Source organism: Etheostoma cragini, chromosome 14 (assembly GCF_013103735.1).
Source record: "Etheostoma cragini isolate CJK2018 chromosome 14, CSU_Ecrag_1.0, whole genome shotgun sequence".
NCBI classification, from domain to species: Eukaryota; Metazoa; Chordata; class Actinopteri; order Perciformes; family Percidae; genus Etheostoma; species Etheostoma cragini.
Window position 1 is genome coordinate 9,893,961 of NC_048420.1, and position 17,847 is coordinate 9,911,807.

Here is a 17,847-nt window from a genome sequence, read left to right on the forward strand (position 1 = left end):
CCCCCCCCCCCCCCCAGCATATTTTCTCTTTCACTGCACTATGGGAAATAGTACCTATAATTACCTTACAGTGAGAAAAGAGCTCTCTCCTGAACTTCATTCTCTAAGATGAGACTTAAAACCAGTTTCTAGGGTAAACACAGACCTGCTTGAGACGCCATGAGCCAAAAGCAGAGATGCAAATACACACAAGAGTAGAACCATTTCTTCTACTTTTCTACTTTTGATTTTCAGCAACTAACAAAGTGCTCAGCCCCATAAAACGACCACCGCTCTAAACAATGGCGCTCCCTCAAAGTTCGCGCATGACAAACTTTGAGCCCAGGCTGAAATGAACTACAGGAAAGTTGCATTTAAAAAGGCATCGTTCAACTACAACTCAAACCGTTATTCAAACCGTAAGTCTTTTAGAGGTTAGAAATGTAACAATTGCCAATTTTGTTTTACAATTAATTGTCTCAGTTAGAATGGCAATTAACAATATGATTGTCTCTCAGCCAAACTAAAACAGTTTTTTAGTTATTCATTACTTTTTGAAACAAAATAAAGTTTTGAATGTGTTCCAGGATTTGCCTTTCGGTTATAGTAACCCAGGTACGGAGCCTATGAAGTAAACACAATCAAGGCTTAGTCCTTAAATACTTAGCTAATGTTAGCAATTAAATGCGGTTAAACAAAGAAACTGCAAATATGTGAAAATTCTGACAATTAAACAATTATGTATATATTGTTACAGGCCTAATTAAAAAGGTATATCATAGCTACCGGCACCACATTTGGTGCGTAATTTACAGGAAACCCTGCGGCTTTTCAGAAGCTGAGCCTTCACCAGTCACCATGACACGAGCTCAAGACAACTAGCCTAAAGCCAGAAGAATTGTCAGGCTGGAGTTTCGAGTTCTGGCATGACAAAGACACAGACATAGATTTAGCAGCCAGTCCATCTGCTTTGTGCCTTTACACATTCTTGCAACAGCAGTACTGCCGTCAACCCAACAATCCAAATCCTTGAAGGCTATATCCTCCCCATTACTGGCTAGCTGGGACTGCAAAAAGGTCCTCACAGATGGCCCATCTGTCACTCTACCTCCAATAAACGGTCAGAATCTTCTGGTAAAGCTTCTTCACGTTAAAACTGTGCGTCATCCGCTTATTATCAAACAGAGCGGGCATCAAATAGATCCAAATCTGGCACTGTTATCTGGCTACTTCCAACATTAACACCCTTATTTACAAAAAGTAGAGAAACAGATGTGTGGCAGCATATGGTTTTGCATTGGTTGGTGGCAGCAGCACTTAGCTTATCTGACCCGTGACATGATGTCTGGGTGAGCGTTTTAAACAGGATTTTTCATCTGAAAGTAAAACCGGGGCTTCCTGTATGCATGCAAAGAAAAATTGATGTTGGCATCAGTAGAGGGATCAAAAAGCTAAAAAGCAGCCCAGATGTGCCACTCGGCAGTCAGTTATTTTTTTATGTGCACTCAAAAAGAGAACGAGCTTGTGAGCCAGCATTCCCATGGATTCTTGACCAATGTATTTTTGAAAAGCCGCATCGCAATAGATGTCTCTCCGTCTCTTTCCTGCAGAGACAAGGGACACTTTGTGTTACTGCTCAATCAGAGGTTGCTATGGATACAAAAAAAAGGCGAGAATATATTTAGTTTGTACTTTATGGAAAATCTAAAGGCACAAAACACAGGGCTATTTATAGAACCTGTGCAGTTACCAGCAGAAGCATAATTTCACATGAGTGTCAGAATCAAACCAGTCAGCTCGGCTGGAAGTAGGGCACAACATCCTATAACCTTATAAAACCATAAGAGATTACAGACGGGCTGTTCTCAGATTGGCCACTTGGTGTATTACTCAAGGCAGAATTGCTCTGTATGTAGTTACCAGCTTTTAAGTGGGTGTTGTGCAAAGGAGAGAGTGAGTCACATTGGCCATGCTGGATGTTCACGCCCAGAAATGTTTCAGGAAGAATAAATATTTGGGCTGAACTGTAATCAGCTGACTGATTGACTTCATTGATTTTCTGTGGCACAATGCTCTGTTGGGTTGAAATCCTGGAAGTTAGGCAGGAACAGCCTGGAACAGAGCCCCCTGAAGTCAGTAGGGACTCAGTCTGTGTCTTGCTCAATGGGTTCTTAACAGAGCAGCTACATGCCAACACATGGGTTTGAACCCAGAGCGTTACTTCTACTCTTTCTGTGACTGTCACTAATGATTATCTTTTTTTACCAATTAATCTGGCAACTCTATTCTTGAGAAATCGATTTATCACTTCGGAAATCCCAGAGTCATCCTCACTATCAGGATCCTCACAAAATAGCTGGCACTGTTGCCTAAAACGTGACTTCCAAGAATGGATTATCCAAATAGTTGCAGATTATTTTTCTGATTTGTCAGCTAAACGTTTCAGCTCTAACCCTGCCTGCCAGATTAGACAGAACTGTCAGTAGTTTGTAGAATGTTTTTTTGAACATAGGAATTGTAATTAACATTTTCTATCCTTCGCCATTATTTCTGTGAGGGATTTTTATGCGAGTGTGTTTCTTGCGTTATGTTTGTGTAAACTGATGGATGCCTAAAGGTTCCTTTGGGATGAATAAAATCTCTTTTCTGTAATGTAAAAATCTTCACATATTCTATAATGTCATTACAGCTCTTTGAACCAGCCTCGCCCTCGGTTTAGATACGTAACAATAAACTTCAGGGCTACAGTTGTGTTTACACTAGGTTGGGTACTGGGCTGACATTGTGTGCCCACAGGCGCTCTGTGAATGCCCCAGTGATTGATAGTTATGCCATCACCACTCATGCATAAAGTGATCCCGTCTGAACTAGTAGGTGCTTGGTCAAGTATTGATTTACTGTATAATAAAAACAAAGCCACTCAAGCACAACAAAAGCCTGGAGTAAAAAAAAAAAGCACTTAAGGGCTCATGGACATTTAATGAATGAATGGTGAGTAGGATGCAATCAATGGTATTTACATTTACATTTAGAAAATAGTGAACATATTCAAATGTTTGTTTTGCTCAACCAATAGACCATTAATTGTATTCCATTAATGCCTAAGAACACTAGCAAATACTCACTTTTGAGAAGATGGAACCTGGAATGACAGGGATTTTGGGGCATTTTTGCTCAAGAAATGACTTGTTATCAACTTGTTGCAAAGTGTATGTTGATTAAGGATGTGTGTGTGGCCTCCTAGGAAACATACTGTCCTCAGTAGGCCTACTGCATTTAAAAAAGCACAGGCTATGGCTACAAAGACTGTCCTTTCTAAAATACAGAAACACTGCCATACTGTAGCTTAACTTTGAATGAATGTCTTCCATCGAATGAGACCAGCATACATCCTCACTAGTTTTGAACCTGAACAAGCTGAATAACGTTTAATGCAATGGGACTACTTTTCTTATGCTGGGGTGATGTCAGCACAGCGACCAATGCGGATTGGTTGTTTTATATTGTCATGACTCTACGGGAACAAACCACAGGTGTCTCGTTTAAATTCACAGCCCTGTTCTCAGTTCCTGTTGCCAACACAGCATTTCTAACTTGTCGGCGCAGGCGAAATGTTCAATATTCCATGTGGTCGTGAACCCTGCGCTCACACAGCCTCGATAAAACCCCAACAGCACGTCAAACGGGCACACGAAAGCACCAAATGTCACGAGAAAGTCCATTAATAATTCTATCGACAGCGATATTTTATTTCAGCGCTGAAACAGTGAGCTAAAGCAACGACAGAAGCTCTGTCAACTCTGCCACTTAGTTCAAATTGAAGCTAGACAATAACCGCAAAAACAGAGACATAATTTCACATGAGTATGAGTATTAATGACAGGAAATGCTTACGGTTCTGTGGCGAAAGCTACAGCATCCTATCCTGATGATAGAGACATACCTGGCTTTGGGCTTCTGCTCCTCCTCGTTACAATGCCGGGGAGCTATGTGGAGGAGGTGGGTCTGCTTGGAGGGAAGGATTGACTGACGCTTTACTGAGCCAATCACAATCGAGGACAAACCCAAAGGGCGGGAATAAGAGTTGGGCGGAAACCTTTTTGAACGTTCCATAGAGTGACGTACACAAAAATGTCAAAGTAAACAATACAAGGGGAAAGTTTAAAGTGCCCATGTTATGCTCATTTTCAGGTTCCAAATTATATTTTGAGGTAGTGCCAGAATATGTTTACATTTAGTTTCATTTTTTCGTTTGGTTTAATTTTCACACCTTATTTTTGTAGGTTACAATTTTATTCAGTATTAAAAAAATGTTGTAAGTTACAATTACAGCAAAAAAAAATGAAAATACTAGACAATACCTGTAGCCTTTTAGTCAACACAGTTCGAAATCAAATATATATTACATGTACATATATCATATACATACACATATATATGATATATAATCATATACACACAGATATATATATATATATATATATATATATATATATATATATATATATATATATATATATAAACTGTATAAATAATAACATATATATAGGTAATTTGACAGTCAGTGGTTTGGAATTGCAAGGAAGTGACATCATGATATATGTTTGTGTCTAATGCATACAACTGTGTTTAGTGTTTTACAAATCACTGTATTTATTGTTTTGCAAAAAGTGTGAGGCTGACATTGTGTTTATGGTGGTGCAGATCTGGGCCAATGTGTTGCTCCTTGCGTGTAAGGTTTTCATAATTGTGCAATACTTTTGATTTCAGTGTCTAAGCAATTGGCAAAAAGTGCAATACATTATTTAACGTGCCACTGTGTCTTAATGTAGACTATCATTGTATCTGTTTGTTACCCCCACTGTCATACTTGGTTTTACTCATTACATCACTTTACTAACTTAAATTAGGCTACACACGTTTTTTACATCCTCTCACATTCATTCTGCCTTGCAGTCAGAGCTTACTGGGGTAGCAGTAGCTCAGTCCGTAGGGGAGTTGGGAACCGGGGGGTTGCTGGTTCAAGTCCCCGTGCGGATCAAAGTACAGAGTGTGGATTGGTAGCTGGAGAGGTGCCACTTAACTTCCTGGGCACTGCCAGATGCTCTTGAGCAAGGTATCCTACTCGCCCCAACTGGTCAGGGTGCTGGTCCAGCACTGGCAGCCCACTCACTCTGACATCTCTTCATTTGTCCATGACTAGGACCCGAGCATTTGTGTGTATTTCCGGCCTGTGTGTCGTGATTACTAACAACAGTGTAAATTGTAATTTCCCCACTGGGGGTCAATTTGAAAACTGCCTAATTAAAAAAAAAAAAGCCTCTTTTCCCCCTTAATCCCTGATCACAACACTAATTGTGTACTACATAAGAACAGATGGTGACAGACAGAGGTTAGACTGACCTACAGTCATACTCCATCATGTAACAACAAATTAGGGGATGCAACTAATCCTTTTTATAATTGAGTAATGTAACAAATATTTTATTTATTAATCGTAATGAAGTGGAAAAATGCCCATTCTTGCAAGTGATGTCATTAAATTGATTGTTCGGTCTTTAGAACAGTCTAAAACCTTAATACATTCAGTTAATTATTACTTGAGACAAAGAAAAGCCTTAGTAGGCTACATGTTTTAATAATCTGATCATGTTGCTTTTTCACACAGTGAACAGTCAGAGTGTTTGGTGCTTTTCCTCAGACATTCTGGTTGCAAAAGATGGCTTAACCCACAAGTGCTGACTGTTTGCTGAAAGGATGAGTAAGTGAGAGAAGTTGTGTGATTGCACACAGACGGAATGAGCATGTGGGTGAAAGAATGAGCATGTGTTTATGTGTTTTCATTTAATGCCCATCTTAAATTATGCTTTGCATGTCTTTCTTTGAAGAAAACTATGTTCAGTTTGTTGACCTCTATTGTCCTTCTAGCTCTCTGAACCAGCTTCATACCTGTGATTTGTTTACTCAACAAAACAAATGTCCTTCTTTGCATGGGCATGAGGCTGTCACTTCCTGTCTGGGCTTATTTCTATGGCAACAGAGGTGCAAAGAAAACATTAGATGTTAGGAAAAGACGTCTTTGAAAGGGAGAGTTAGAGCCTGGCGTGTCCGGAAACTTAGAACCAACTAAACTAATGGCTGTTTTTGGAGTTTAAAGGAATGTCGGTCTGACTGACTGAGAGAACTGATGGAGACAAAAGGAATGTTGATTGCTGACTTGAAGTAGTGTGATGTGAAGTGGAATACACAGATAGTTAGTGTTTGCATCACATATCATTCCATTGTTAAACACAGGTGGGTACCCTTGTACTTACCTGAGCACAATTGTAGAAAGGAAACACCCTGACGTACCAGACAAGAGACTCTGAGCCACGCCTGCCTACACACACACACACACGCACACACACACACACACACACACACACAATGAGGTGGCAGAATGCAAATGCACGAGACACACATTAATGATGACGTTCAAACATTGTCTACTAATAGCTCAATTTTAAAGCTTATTTAAATACAAAGGGAATAATGAAGAATAGACAATGAGACTCTCATAAATAAAGTAATGTAATGGGAGCTGACACATGACACTTGGAAGTCTCTGTTTGCCACGATGGCTATGTATATCCCCTATCACTTTACTGTCACTTACAGTACACACACAGACACATATTGTATGAGCAGATTATGTATGACCGTGTCACCTATAGGTTAGATGTGATACTGCACAGTAAGCAGCTTGTATTCAAGCAGGAAATTACTGGTTGTCAGTGAGCTCCTGTGGACTTCTGTTTAACAAAGAGGCAAATAACATGAACAGCGCGGAGGTCCCTAATGCTGTTTAAACTGCATAAGGTCTGTCATTTACTTAGCTCTGTGCACTGCGCAGAGACAACACCCTTCAAATAGAAAACCTTTGTTTTAAAAGTTTAAGTGCCCTTGAGCATGACACGCTGTGTGTATTGTCTGTGCATTAGTGTTCAGTAACATGTTTAACTTGATCTAGCAAAATGTAGGTGTGGTAAATATGAAGCAACAGCCAGCAGTGGGGTAGTTAAATTTAGCACAAAGACAGGAAACAGCGGTTTAATCCGGATTATTTTTAGGTAAACTCACCTATTTACAGATTTTGTGTGTCTAATCCATACAAAAAGCATGAGAACAAAAATTTAGAAAGTAAAGTTTTTTCTTTTTCTGGGCCAGGGTTCAAAATTTAATTGAACAAACTAATTATATTGTGTTAATAAGGGATCTTTAGAGGTGCTGGTAGGTGGATTTTGTTACCCATGGCCAGAGCCACGCCAGTGGTTTCCTATATCTTACTTCCCCCGCTCATTCAACATGCAGATCTTAACGACAGCTATCTTGGTTTAGCTACATCTTTATGCTAAGCTAACCTGCTGAAGGCACTAGTTTTGCCAGACATGAGAGGCCTTCTCGTCCAACTCTCCACAAGATAGCAAAAGTTCATTTCCAACTGTCTTTTACCTATAGTGTTGTTTTAAGGCCTCTATCATTTCAGTTTATATTACAATGTAGTAGCGCATACATATATATATATATATATAAAAAAGGCATTTAATCAAATGACACAGCCTGGTGTCATCGGGGCCTGTAAATTGCCCACTTTCCCTGGTTGGTAATCCAGCTTCATCTAACCTCTTCAAAGAAGGAGGCAAGCAATATTAAAGTTTCTGAGAAGGGATCAGCACTTTACAATAGGTCTTTGCCTCCTCATGCTATAATGTCCCAAGTCTGCAGAGGGCGATATTGCACATGAGCAACTGAGTGGGGATCATGGTTTGGGCTCAAGAGTCGACAGCTGGAGATCAGATGTCTCAGCTATGAATTACTGACTGACGACTTAGTTTTAATGACTCATAAAGACCCCTTCTTTGTACCTTGTTTGTGACTTATTTTGCATTATGTTTGCTCGAGTGATGCTAATCCAGACTTCATGTGCATACAACTTTCATGTGTTTTTGTGCCCATTCAGCCGTTTGCAGCCTTTCACAGTTTTCAGGGGGCTCGAGTTCCTGCGCACGAGTGTTATCTTCCGTGCAGCTCAGCGATCTTAAGATCTTAAGTCATTACGTTGGCTCAGTGTCATTATGTGAATGAGGCTGATTATGTGCATGCAGACAGTCCCTATCAAAGTCGCTAGATCAAAGGGTTGCCCTCCCAATACACACACACACACACACACACACACACACACAGTCTATCCTTTACACAGCCCTCCTTATTCCTCTATCTCCCCCTCCATTCTCTTCACCCTTTCAACAGGGCAATAGCATGTGCTGTAATATTTTCCAGATGTCAAGTACCTCCCTTCCTCCCTTTTCCCTGCTTTATTCCCTCCATTTTTAACTCTGACAGGGGGGAACTGAAACCTGGAAAGTGCTGCCCTCCCTTGCTCTTTCTTTTCTCTTCGCCTCCTCCCCTCTTTCTCCCCCCAGCTCATTCTACATGTTGGTCTCAACGACAAAACAGGACCCCAAGAGGTCAAGCAAGAGAGGCTGGCACTCTCCCAAAGCAGAAAAGAATGCCAAAGCAAATACATTTCCCACATTGCATGATGTGCTAGTGTTGTTGCAATCAGCCGTTTGGTTGATGGTGCTCTTTCAGTACCAGCTGTTTGTGCCTTACTCTTTTGCTCTGATTTAGATGAAATTGTTATTACTTCATAAGCAGTTGAGAAGTTTTTTTCAGTTGCTGAAACGAGACTCTTTCTTCTTCACTATTTCTCCTCCATCTTGCCCTCCGTTTCTCCTTCCTGTGGTGGGACCCAACTGAAGGAGTTGAGCAGGGGGGCGGTGGGAATGTGGGGGGTTTTCAAGCATGGGGCCCAGGTATTCCCTCCACCCTTCTACTATCATTGAAACACATTTAGGTGCACATTAAATGTGTCTGTATCTTCTCTGTACAATACATTATACATAGTGCATTTAATCTCTGCTCACAGCCACATGTCAGTGGAGCCACAGACACAGCTTTAACATAAGGGATAGAGTGTTTTTTACCATCTCTCACTAAGTGCATAAACACACTCACTCATCCTCTCAGAAACGCACAAGAACACACACACTACTAATGTGTGTCTAGCTAAAGCACTTAACGATCCCAGCAGCTGTTGCTCATGTAAACTCTCCTCACAGACAGACACACACACACACACATATACAATCCCACCTCCCCATTGTTTTCTTTTCCTTCTCTTTGTGTTTGCTCTCCACTTTTTTTATCCATGCATACAGTTTCTTTAAAGCAACTAAGGAACACTTCAAATATAGACTCACTCCACAAAAAAGAAACACATACAACTCCTAAACAAGCAAAAATGCACACATGGCCAAATGAACCCACATACGCTTTCCAATTTTGCTACACACAGTGACAATCTGTTATTTCTTTTGAACTGTTGATTGGCTAATCTGGGGAACAAAGCTGCTGTTCTTCATTGTGGCCCATCCTGAACAGTAATTACTATAATAAGCTCCAGATATCTGCTGGTTTCATGCAGTGTTATGTTACCAGGATGTGTCCCATACAGATTGTCTATCTGATGCATGTTAGGCCCACTGAGAAAAGTAAGTTGCTGAGATCCCTGCATACTGACATACAATAGGATGCAGACTATGTGGGAGGCTCATTAGTCCCATTGAGTATGTATGTGCATGGTGTACAATGATAATCATTATCATTGATATTGTCATCAAGAGTACCTCCAGTACCGTGTTTAATGTGTTTTAGGTAGTCCTATGTGTTCAAGTACGTGTTAGTGCTAAATCTCTACTTGTGTGCACAATCTATCACAGCGTGGTAAAGTGCAGAATTTAGCTTTTTTTTTTTAATGTTGGCCTTGCCACAGTTGTGAAAAAGTACTCACATCCTTGAAGGGACTAGTTAGACAGTTTTGGGAAATACACTCATTAGCTTTCTTGCCGAGAGTCAGATGAGAAGATTGATACCACTCTCACATGGTGTGGTAAATATGAAACTGTACAGCATGGGATGGTTAAATTAGTTTAGCATAAAATCTAGAAACAGGGAGACTGACCTGAGGATTACGTGTTAAAAAGGTCCTTGTACCAGAAAAGTTCACACTTCAGAATATTTAATAATTACTGTGCTATATAAACAACATTTTAACACTGCATGGTCGAGTGTGTTTTTGCAAATGTAAAACGTGAAACTGTAGGCGTTCAAACTTTCCACTATTCTGAGCACTTTTAGGTCTTTGCGCTTGATTGTGGTTACTCCACACACACACACACACACACACACACACACACACACACACACACACACACACACACACACACACACACACACACACACACACACACACACACACACACACACACACACACACACACACAAGCTATGCAGGAGAAATGTGACACTCCTAAGTGACCTACATAGGCTGCAGCATCAGATCGTTTACACACGCTTAACTCACCTGCACTGACCTGGATATTCTTTATTATATGCAGACATACTGAACCTACGCATACACAAAATGTTGTCAGTCCTGTGAAACAGGCACACTCAGGTGCAGACAGATATACAAGTCCTTGTCTCTCTCTCCCAGATACAAAAACACACTCTCTCTCTCTGAAATATCATATGGCCGAGTGGATTGGACAGTGAGAGGCCCTCTAGGAAGGGATGGGAGTGGGGAAAGGGTGGGCTGGTGAAACCAGTCTGCAGCTTTTATTGTGGGCAGGCACAGTGGAAGACATCACAGGGTCCTCAATGTTGCCCAGTGTGCCTTTGAGTCATTGTGAATCTGGTCCACAACAGTTTTTCTCTCACAACAATCTCTGTCTACATCAGTCAAACATTGCACTCACTTTCTTCCCCCTCTGATCCATTGCTCTCACTTTCATCCGTTTTTTTTTATCTTTTCTTAGCCTGTTTCCATCTTTCATTCTATCTTTTTATCTCATTTACACACTGACCTCTCTTGGGAAAGAATCATTCACCCGTATACTCTTCCAAATGTTTTAAAGTTAAACTTAAAAAGTTAAAAGGTTATTTCTGATGCTGCAGTGAAAGAAAATTGGTGCTGATTGTGTATTCCTTTCAACTCTGATGAAGACCAGGCGACTGCCATAAAACAAACTGGACTGGTCCCACTGTGTCTGAGGCCAAATCTCTGAGTGTTTTCTCAATGTGTGTGTTCCTCAGAGAGACAAAACGGGATCTAGAGGTGGAGCAGTGATGCAAAAATACTATGGAGAAATAGTCAGACAGGAAATGACCTCCCAGAGAGAAGGGGCTTCCCCGAGGGTTGTATTTCTCGCTGTCTCTCACACACAGAGCTACAATGTCTATGATGTCTACAAACAGATATGCGTGAGAAAGAGAAGGCCAATCATGGAGTGTTTGAGGCTTTTGTTCTTGAAATGCAAAGAGTTACAACAGTCATCCTTTAGCTCGGTCCTGGAAACCATTGCATCACTTGCTTCTCAAGGCAAGTTGCATGTGCCAGCCCCTAAATGTGTGTGAAAGTGCATGCGTGTGTGTGTGTGTTGGTGTGTGTGTGTGATTTGTGTGCATGAGTGATTATGACTGATCATGACTGCTGACTGCTTATTCCTTCCATGGATGACAAAACTGTTAATGGATGTTGCCATCATGTGTTGCAAATGAGAGTGTGTGAAAACTAGTTAGCAAGTGAGCACAGAAGTTAAAAGAGTTAGCTGAACGTAATGAATAAACAGTTGAAATAGCTAAACGCAATTAACAAACAGTTCAAATAGTTAGTTAAAAGTAAATAATAAAGTTCAAATAGTTTTCACAAAGTATCAACAAATGATTGAAACGTCAGCTTAGCGTATGTATGACCCAGGGTCTTTTGTTGCCTAACTCTAAATCCTCTTAATATGACACATTAAGGACACATTTCAAACTGTTTTATGTTATCCAGAGTTTATTACTAGAGGTCAAATGTTCAATGTGTGTTTCCCTTCTTCCCATCAGCCACAGTTTATAGCCTAGGCTACTGATGTTATACTCCTCATAAGGCCTTCAAATTTGCGGCCAAGAAAGTGTTCTTGACTTTTGACATTTACATCTCCAAAGTGTCTAAACAGATATTTACCATTCAACCTGCATTTAAACATCCATCTCCCGTTATTGTTTTGCGATTTGAGCTACAAAGATAGCCCTTACTAATATCTGACAATGTTTATACCAAGAGACAAACATTCCCTGGGAACATGTGCTCGACCAAAGCAACCTAAACACTGATGATTCAATTGTATGAGAATCTTCGGTAACCATTTCCAAGTGTAGGCCATATATAACTAATAATGCTAAATATCATCCAGTCAGAAATTAAGGGGAACATGCCAGGTGGCGTCTATAAAGAGGTGCTTGATCTTATCTCATAGGGCTAGGCACATCACACAGTGAAAGTCAGGGAAACACAGATCTAGGCTGTGTGTCATGTATGCCAGTGGTAAGCACTCTACCTCATGTTCCATAAATGCAGATGTCTTGGCTGTAACACTGCATGCTATTCAGACAAACTGGAACATAAACCTTCATGTATGCTGCAGGGAATCGTTCTTCACTCTGCATACTTTCTGCACAAAATCTCCACATGGATGGCCCACTCACCCTGCATTTATTTCCTCACATTCAAGTTGGCGATCTTTAACTCAGCTTTGGCACCTCTCCTCGTCAGTCTTAACACATGCTTAACTTTCCAAATTCCTCATCTGCAAATGTCAACCAGCTGTGCTCCTTGTGGCCCCAGCAACACGAGGTACGTTAATGAGAGAATGGTAAATTACAGCTAAGCTGCATGATGATGGCGTTCCTACTGTAGGCTACATGGTGCAGACTAAGCTGTTGATGTGTTGATTGTAGCCTATACTTACTTACATACTTGCATAGCTGTTCACTATGCTACAGCTGTTTCATAAATTATCTTTTTTTTAATATAGCCTACTATAGCTTATTAAAACCAATGCCAATATACATTTAAGGGTTTTGTTAAACTTGTTGTACGAGCGAGTTTGTACTGTCTGCACCCTGCTGTGAAGGAATCCAACATTTTGAGTTTCTTTTGGGATTCCGTGGGAAGGGAATCTTCCTGTCTGCTTTGTCCATACCAGGCATCCGATCCAGATCTCAGACCCCCGGTGGCTGCGGGTGCGCGCAGAAAACTCGGTCAAAGGGTTTCTCAATCTCTGTTTCCCTCCCCTTCTCGCTGTAGTGACTGTAGCGTGTGTGTGTGCGTATGTGATTACCTGCATGCACGCGCAAAGCTCTGGATCTCATGCGTCAAAACTTGTGCACATCTGGTTTTGGCAGGGTCGCAGAGTTGCGGAGGAGGGACTCTATTGTGTGTGTGTGTGTGTGTGTGTGTGTGTGTGTATGTGTGTGTGTGAGCACGCTCGCCTGAACTCTGTAATTCGCAGCAGATGACCACTTGGGGGGATGGAGGCGTTGTTGGGGTGGTGAGCGCTCCCTCGGACAGCATGAGAGCGCACTGCATGAATTAATTTGCTCCACAGAAGATGCTGCTAGGTGATGGATCCGCGTGCTTGATGTGTACAGCTCTTTTCTCTCCACTTTTCATGGCAATAAGTGGATTATGGACGAGTCGATCTCCAGCGTGAGAGAGGAGAGGGGCGACTGCACCTGAACAACACAAAGCGAATGCCGCATCAGTCTCCGCGCAGTGGGAATGGATACGGGCAATTTCCTGGCTGGGACATGCTTTCTCCTGCTATCTCTTAATGGGTTCATTTCTTCCTCACCGGTGACGAGCTTTTGTCCCGACCGTTGTGACTGCCAGCACCCGCAGCACCTCATGTGCACCAATCGCGGTTTGCGCACTGTGCCCAAACCCAGCACGCGGGTACCCGAGGAGGTGCTGATCTTCAGCCTTGGGGGTAACTTCATCGTTAACATATCCGCTTTTGACTTCACACGTTACAGTAACCTCGTGCGGTTAAATTTACAGTACAATCAAATACAAACTATTCACCCAAAAGCATTTGAGAAACTCTCCAAGTTGGAGGAGCTGTACTTGGGACACAATCTTTTTTCAGATATACCCGCTGGGACTTTACAATCCCTACAAAAATTAACTATTCTCTGTGGAAATAATAATGACATTACGAATCTCACATCGGAGCTCTTTGCCAACTTGGATAATCTTGTTAAATTGCGTCTGGATGGCAACTCAATAGAAGTTCTGCAGGACTCTGTTTTTAAAAGTTTGACCAGCCTACATTATCTCCATCTGGAATCCAACAAACTGCAGCATATTCACAGAAACGCGTTCTCTAAACTCACCAACCTGCGCTTTCTAAACCTGGCCCACAACAAGCAGTCGGCCGTGCGCAATGCCCTCATTTTCTCCCAACTCAAAGCTCTGACAACGCTGCTTCTGTCTGAAAATGAAATCCAGTACGTTGGAAACCACGTCTTCCAAAATCTAAAAAAGCTGTCCAAACTGTCCCTCAGCAACAACAGAATCTCTCGCCTGGACAGCGGGGCTCTGAAGGGGCTTTCGAGCCTCAGAGAGCTTCTGATTGACGGCAACGAGTTGGAGGAAATCCCCGCCGGTCTCCTGGACTCTCTGGAGCGCATTGAGGAGCTGGACTTCAGTCGCAACCGGATTTCCATCGTGGACTCTTTGGCTTTTTCGCATCTTAAACATCTGAGAGTGCTGAAGCTGAAGAACAACATGCTCACCAGCCTTTCCGGGGACATTTTTGCCCTCAACAACGTGCTTTACGACCTGGATCTCCATGGCAACAACTGGACATGCGACTGTCGCCTGGAGGAGCTGAGAAGATGGATGACTTCTGCGCATTCTCAGGGCAAACTACTGACTGTTTTTGTGCAGTGTCACCACCCAGCAACTCTGAGGGGGAAATATTTGGACTATGTGAACAGCTCCCAGCTGCAGCCCTTTGGGAACTGGACCCACTTGTGTGAGAACCTAGCTGGGCCTGAGGAGAGCCGTGGAGGGAGGGTGTTGGTAAAAGTGGAGGGAAAAGAAAATGGAACACTGGATCATCCACTGGATACAATAAAGCAGAAGGAGAGAGGTGAAGAAGGGCAGGTGCCGGAGACAGAAGGTGTACATATGAGACATGGGAACAGGGATGCAGTCATAATGAGCAAAGAGGGAGAGAAGAGGAAGAGAGAAGGACAGGAGGGGGTGGGAATCCAGGGAGACCAAAGTGGTCTAGAGGTGGCTGAATCGCCTTCTTCACCAGAAAGAAAGAAACACTCAAAAAAGAAAGAATCACTTAACCCAAGATCACAAACTGCTGCAGAGGCTGCTGGGAAACGGGCCAAAAGTAGGCAAAGGTCAGATGTAATTTCCAGAACCGATCCACCAGCTATTTCCACACCAAGCCATGCTGGAAACCAGGACAGGGACTCCACTGATGCAAACACGGGGCTCAACACCACGACTCTGGGCCAGTCAGGAGAAAAGTTTGATCTTCTGAGATCGTCAGATCAGGAGGAGGATCTACCTCTAGTCACAGATCCTTGTGTGTTCAACCGCCATTTCATCACTAATGTTTCAGTAGATCAAGTGACATCTAGTACTGTCACCATCTACTGGCTCACCAGGGATCATCACCGCTACCTACCAGGATCTGGGCCAGGCCTAGATGAAGTCCACTACCGGATTCTGTTCGACCGCTTTGGCACTCCGGATCGTTTCCCTCGCTACGTTTACGCTCGTGGCACAGCTCGCTCCATAACCCTTCGAGAACTCAGCTCAGATGTGACCTACATGGTCTGTGTGGAGGGAGTAGTTGGAGGATCTGTTTGTCAAGTCGCACCCCGGGACCACTGCGCCGGGCTGGTCACTCTCCCCGAGGGCTTCAGCCATGGAGGCATGCTGACCTCCGACCTCCAGCTGGTGACGGTGGCCACGCTGGCCGGGAACGCGGTGCTGCTGCTTGTCATTGGCGGAGTCTGGCTGGGGCGAAGCCTGAAGAGGAGGCTGCAGAGGAGGAAGACGGCCGTGCACGTGCGGCACATGTACTCGACCAGGCGACCATTTCGTTCTGCCGTGGCGACCGCCTCGGTGTCGGCGGACTTCACAAGCTACCAAAGCAGCCGTCCAGCACGACTGGCACCACTAGAGGAAGGGGACCTCATTGAGTTCCCGTGTGACCGCTTTCTGGACAGCAACAGTGTTCGCAGAGACAGTGACATGCAGAGATTCTCTGACTAGAGCCATGCACATTTTTGAAAATGTTGACACTTTGCAACAGAAACACATGTGAATTAGCTTGTGATGCAAACTTTGGTTTAGTCCCCTCTCTGCACACACACACCAGTGTCATATTAAAAACATGGGTGTGTTTGTGGCTGTGAACAGACAAAGTCAACAATCCCACCATTTTGTGTTTTGGTTACTCACTTGACCACAAGAAAACGTTCAAAGCGACAATAGACCAGCTGAGCTCATTAGTGCCTCCTTTCAGACACCAGAGGAAGTCCAATCCCTCTGACATCCTCTTCCTGCTTTGTGCCTTTCCTCTTTCACTTCCTTGCACCTGCGAGGGTTTCTAAATGTGTGATTTGTTGATGTATTGTGTGTACGCATGAATGATTGCTCACTGATTTCAACTACGGTGCTAATGTTGAGTTCATAGACATTGTATTGTCTCATCCAGTATTTGTACAGTGTGTAAAGATGGCTGCTGGTTGGCAGGAAAGGAAAGTTTGTTTTGTATCACATCTATCATGTTTCATAATTTCTATATGAATTTGCATTACATGAAGAAGTAAAATCCCCAACAATGTGATTCATGTTTCATTTGAGTGTTTATGGAGGATTTAACTCTACAATAGATGTTCCTCTCTTTGTGGCTTTCAGATATCTTTAACGTAAGCCACTAATTATGTAAAGTGAAAGGGGATTGTATTTCTAGAAATGGGGGAATATATGAAGAGTATTCCTGATACACATTTATAAAAAATAAAAAAAGATTACTGGCATTAAAAGCTTGAACTCCAGATTGTGTTTTGCTCCCTTTCTTTTTACTTTTACTTACTCTTATGATAAAAAATAAAAATGGGTCATTTGCTACTGACTGGTAATATTAGCTGTAGCATAGTATATTTCTTGTATTTTCAAATACGGAGGAATTAAAAAGAGGCTTCCTGTATATCGACTAATTTTTGCTTTAGATGGAGACTTGAACAATGTGCGAGAGTGGGGAAGATAATAATGTGTGTGTGAGTGTGTGCGTGCGTGTGCATCCATGCTTTTGTATGCGTGTCAAGATGAGGTCTGGCAATAGTTAGGCAGTCTCTTTGTTTGAGTAGAATAGGGTGGAGTGCAAATCAGGCACACATGCACAACGAGCCATGTACACAAACACACACACACACACACATCCCAGATGCACAATTGCATGTATATAATGTCCTGCATTAAAGAGTTTCCAGCAGGCACCATACAAAAAGCCTTAAGTTTGCCATACTTTCATTTACTAATTAGTCAGAAATGAAACTTGTAAAAAAAGACAAAACACTGTTTTAAATGCATCTTCTTGAAATAAATAGTAAGAAATACGAATTTGTTTGTACTGACCAAACATAAAACAGCCTATGATCGACTTTGCTGACCGTTCCAGTTGTCTACCACTAACAAAATCAGTCACTAGATGGCAGACTAGACCGTACTGTATGTACAAAAACAAACCGATAATTATAATCTTATTGCTCACAACCACAGGCTTACTGTGTCAAAACAATTCTGAAAGATTGTATATCATGTACATATCAAGACACATGTATAATACCAGAATAATAGTTTTTTATTAACAGACAGGGATTGACACATGAAGTGCAGTTCATAGT

At 42.3% G+C, this 17,847-nt stretch overlaps 2 protein-coding genes and 1 long non-coding RNA gene across 4 annotated transcripts in view; 1 reads left to right on the forward strand and 2 right to left on the reverse strand.

Moving 5' to 3' along the window:
- LOC117956231 (oxysterol-binding protein-related protein 3-like) overlaps positions 1 to 3,961 on the reverse strand; it is a 20,616-nt gene extending 16,655 nt beyond the window's left edge. Inside the window, exon 1 of one of the 2 annotated variants that reach the window (XM_034891180.1) lies at positions 3,874 to 3,961. The gene's annotated coding sequence lies outside the window, so the exon portion shown is untranslated. The remainder of the gene's footprint in view (positions 1 to 3,873) is intronic. The other variant, XM_034891183.1, reaches the window with a different exon arrangement.
- LOC117956265 overlaps positions 1 to 6,637 on the reverse strand; it is a 23,292-nt gene extending 16,655 nt beyond the window's left edge. Inside the window, exons 1-2 of the long non-coding RNA XR_004659215.1 lie at positions 6,625 to 6,637; positions 146 to 148 (exon numbers count right to left, since the gene is read on the reverse strand). This is a non-coding gene — a long non-coding RNA (uncharacterized LOC117956265). The remainder of the gene's footprint in view (positions 1 to 145; positions 149 to 6,624) is intronic.
- Positions 6,638 to 13,370: 6,733 nt separating this feature from the next.
- Positions 13,371 to 16,787, forward strand: tril (TLR4 interactor with leucine-rich repeats). Its single transcript, XM_034891184.1, has one exon. The coding sequence runs from the start codon at positions 13,688 to 13,690 to the stop codon at positions 16,208 to 16,210; it is 2,523 nt and encodes an 840-aa protein (XP_034747075.1). The 5' UTR covers positions 13,371 to 13,687; the 3' UTR covers positions 16,211 to 16,787.
- Positions 16,788 to 17,847: the final 1,060 nt, after the last annotated feature.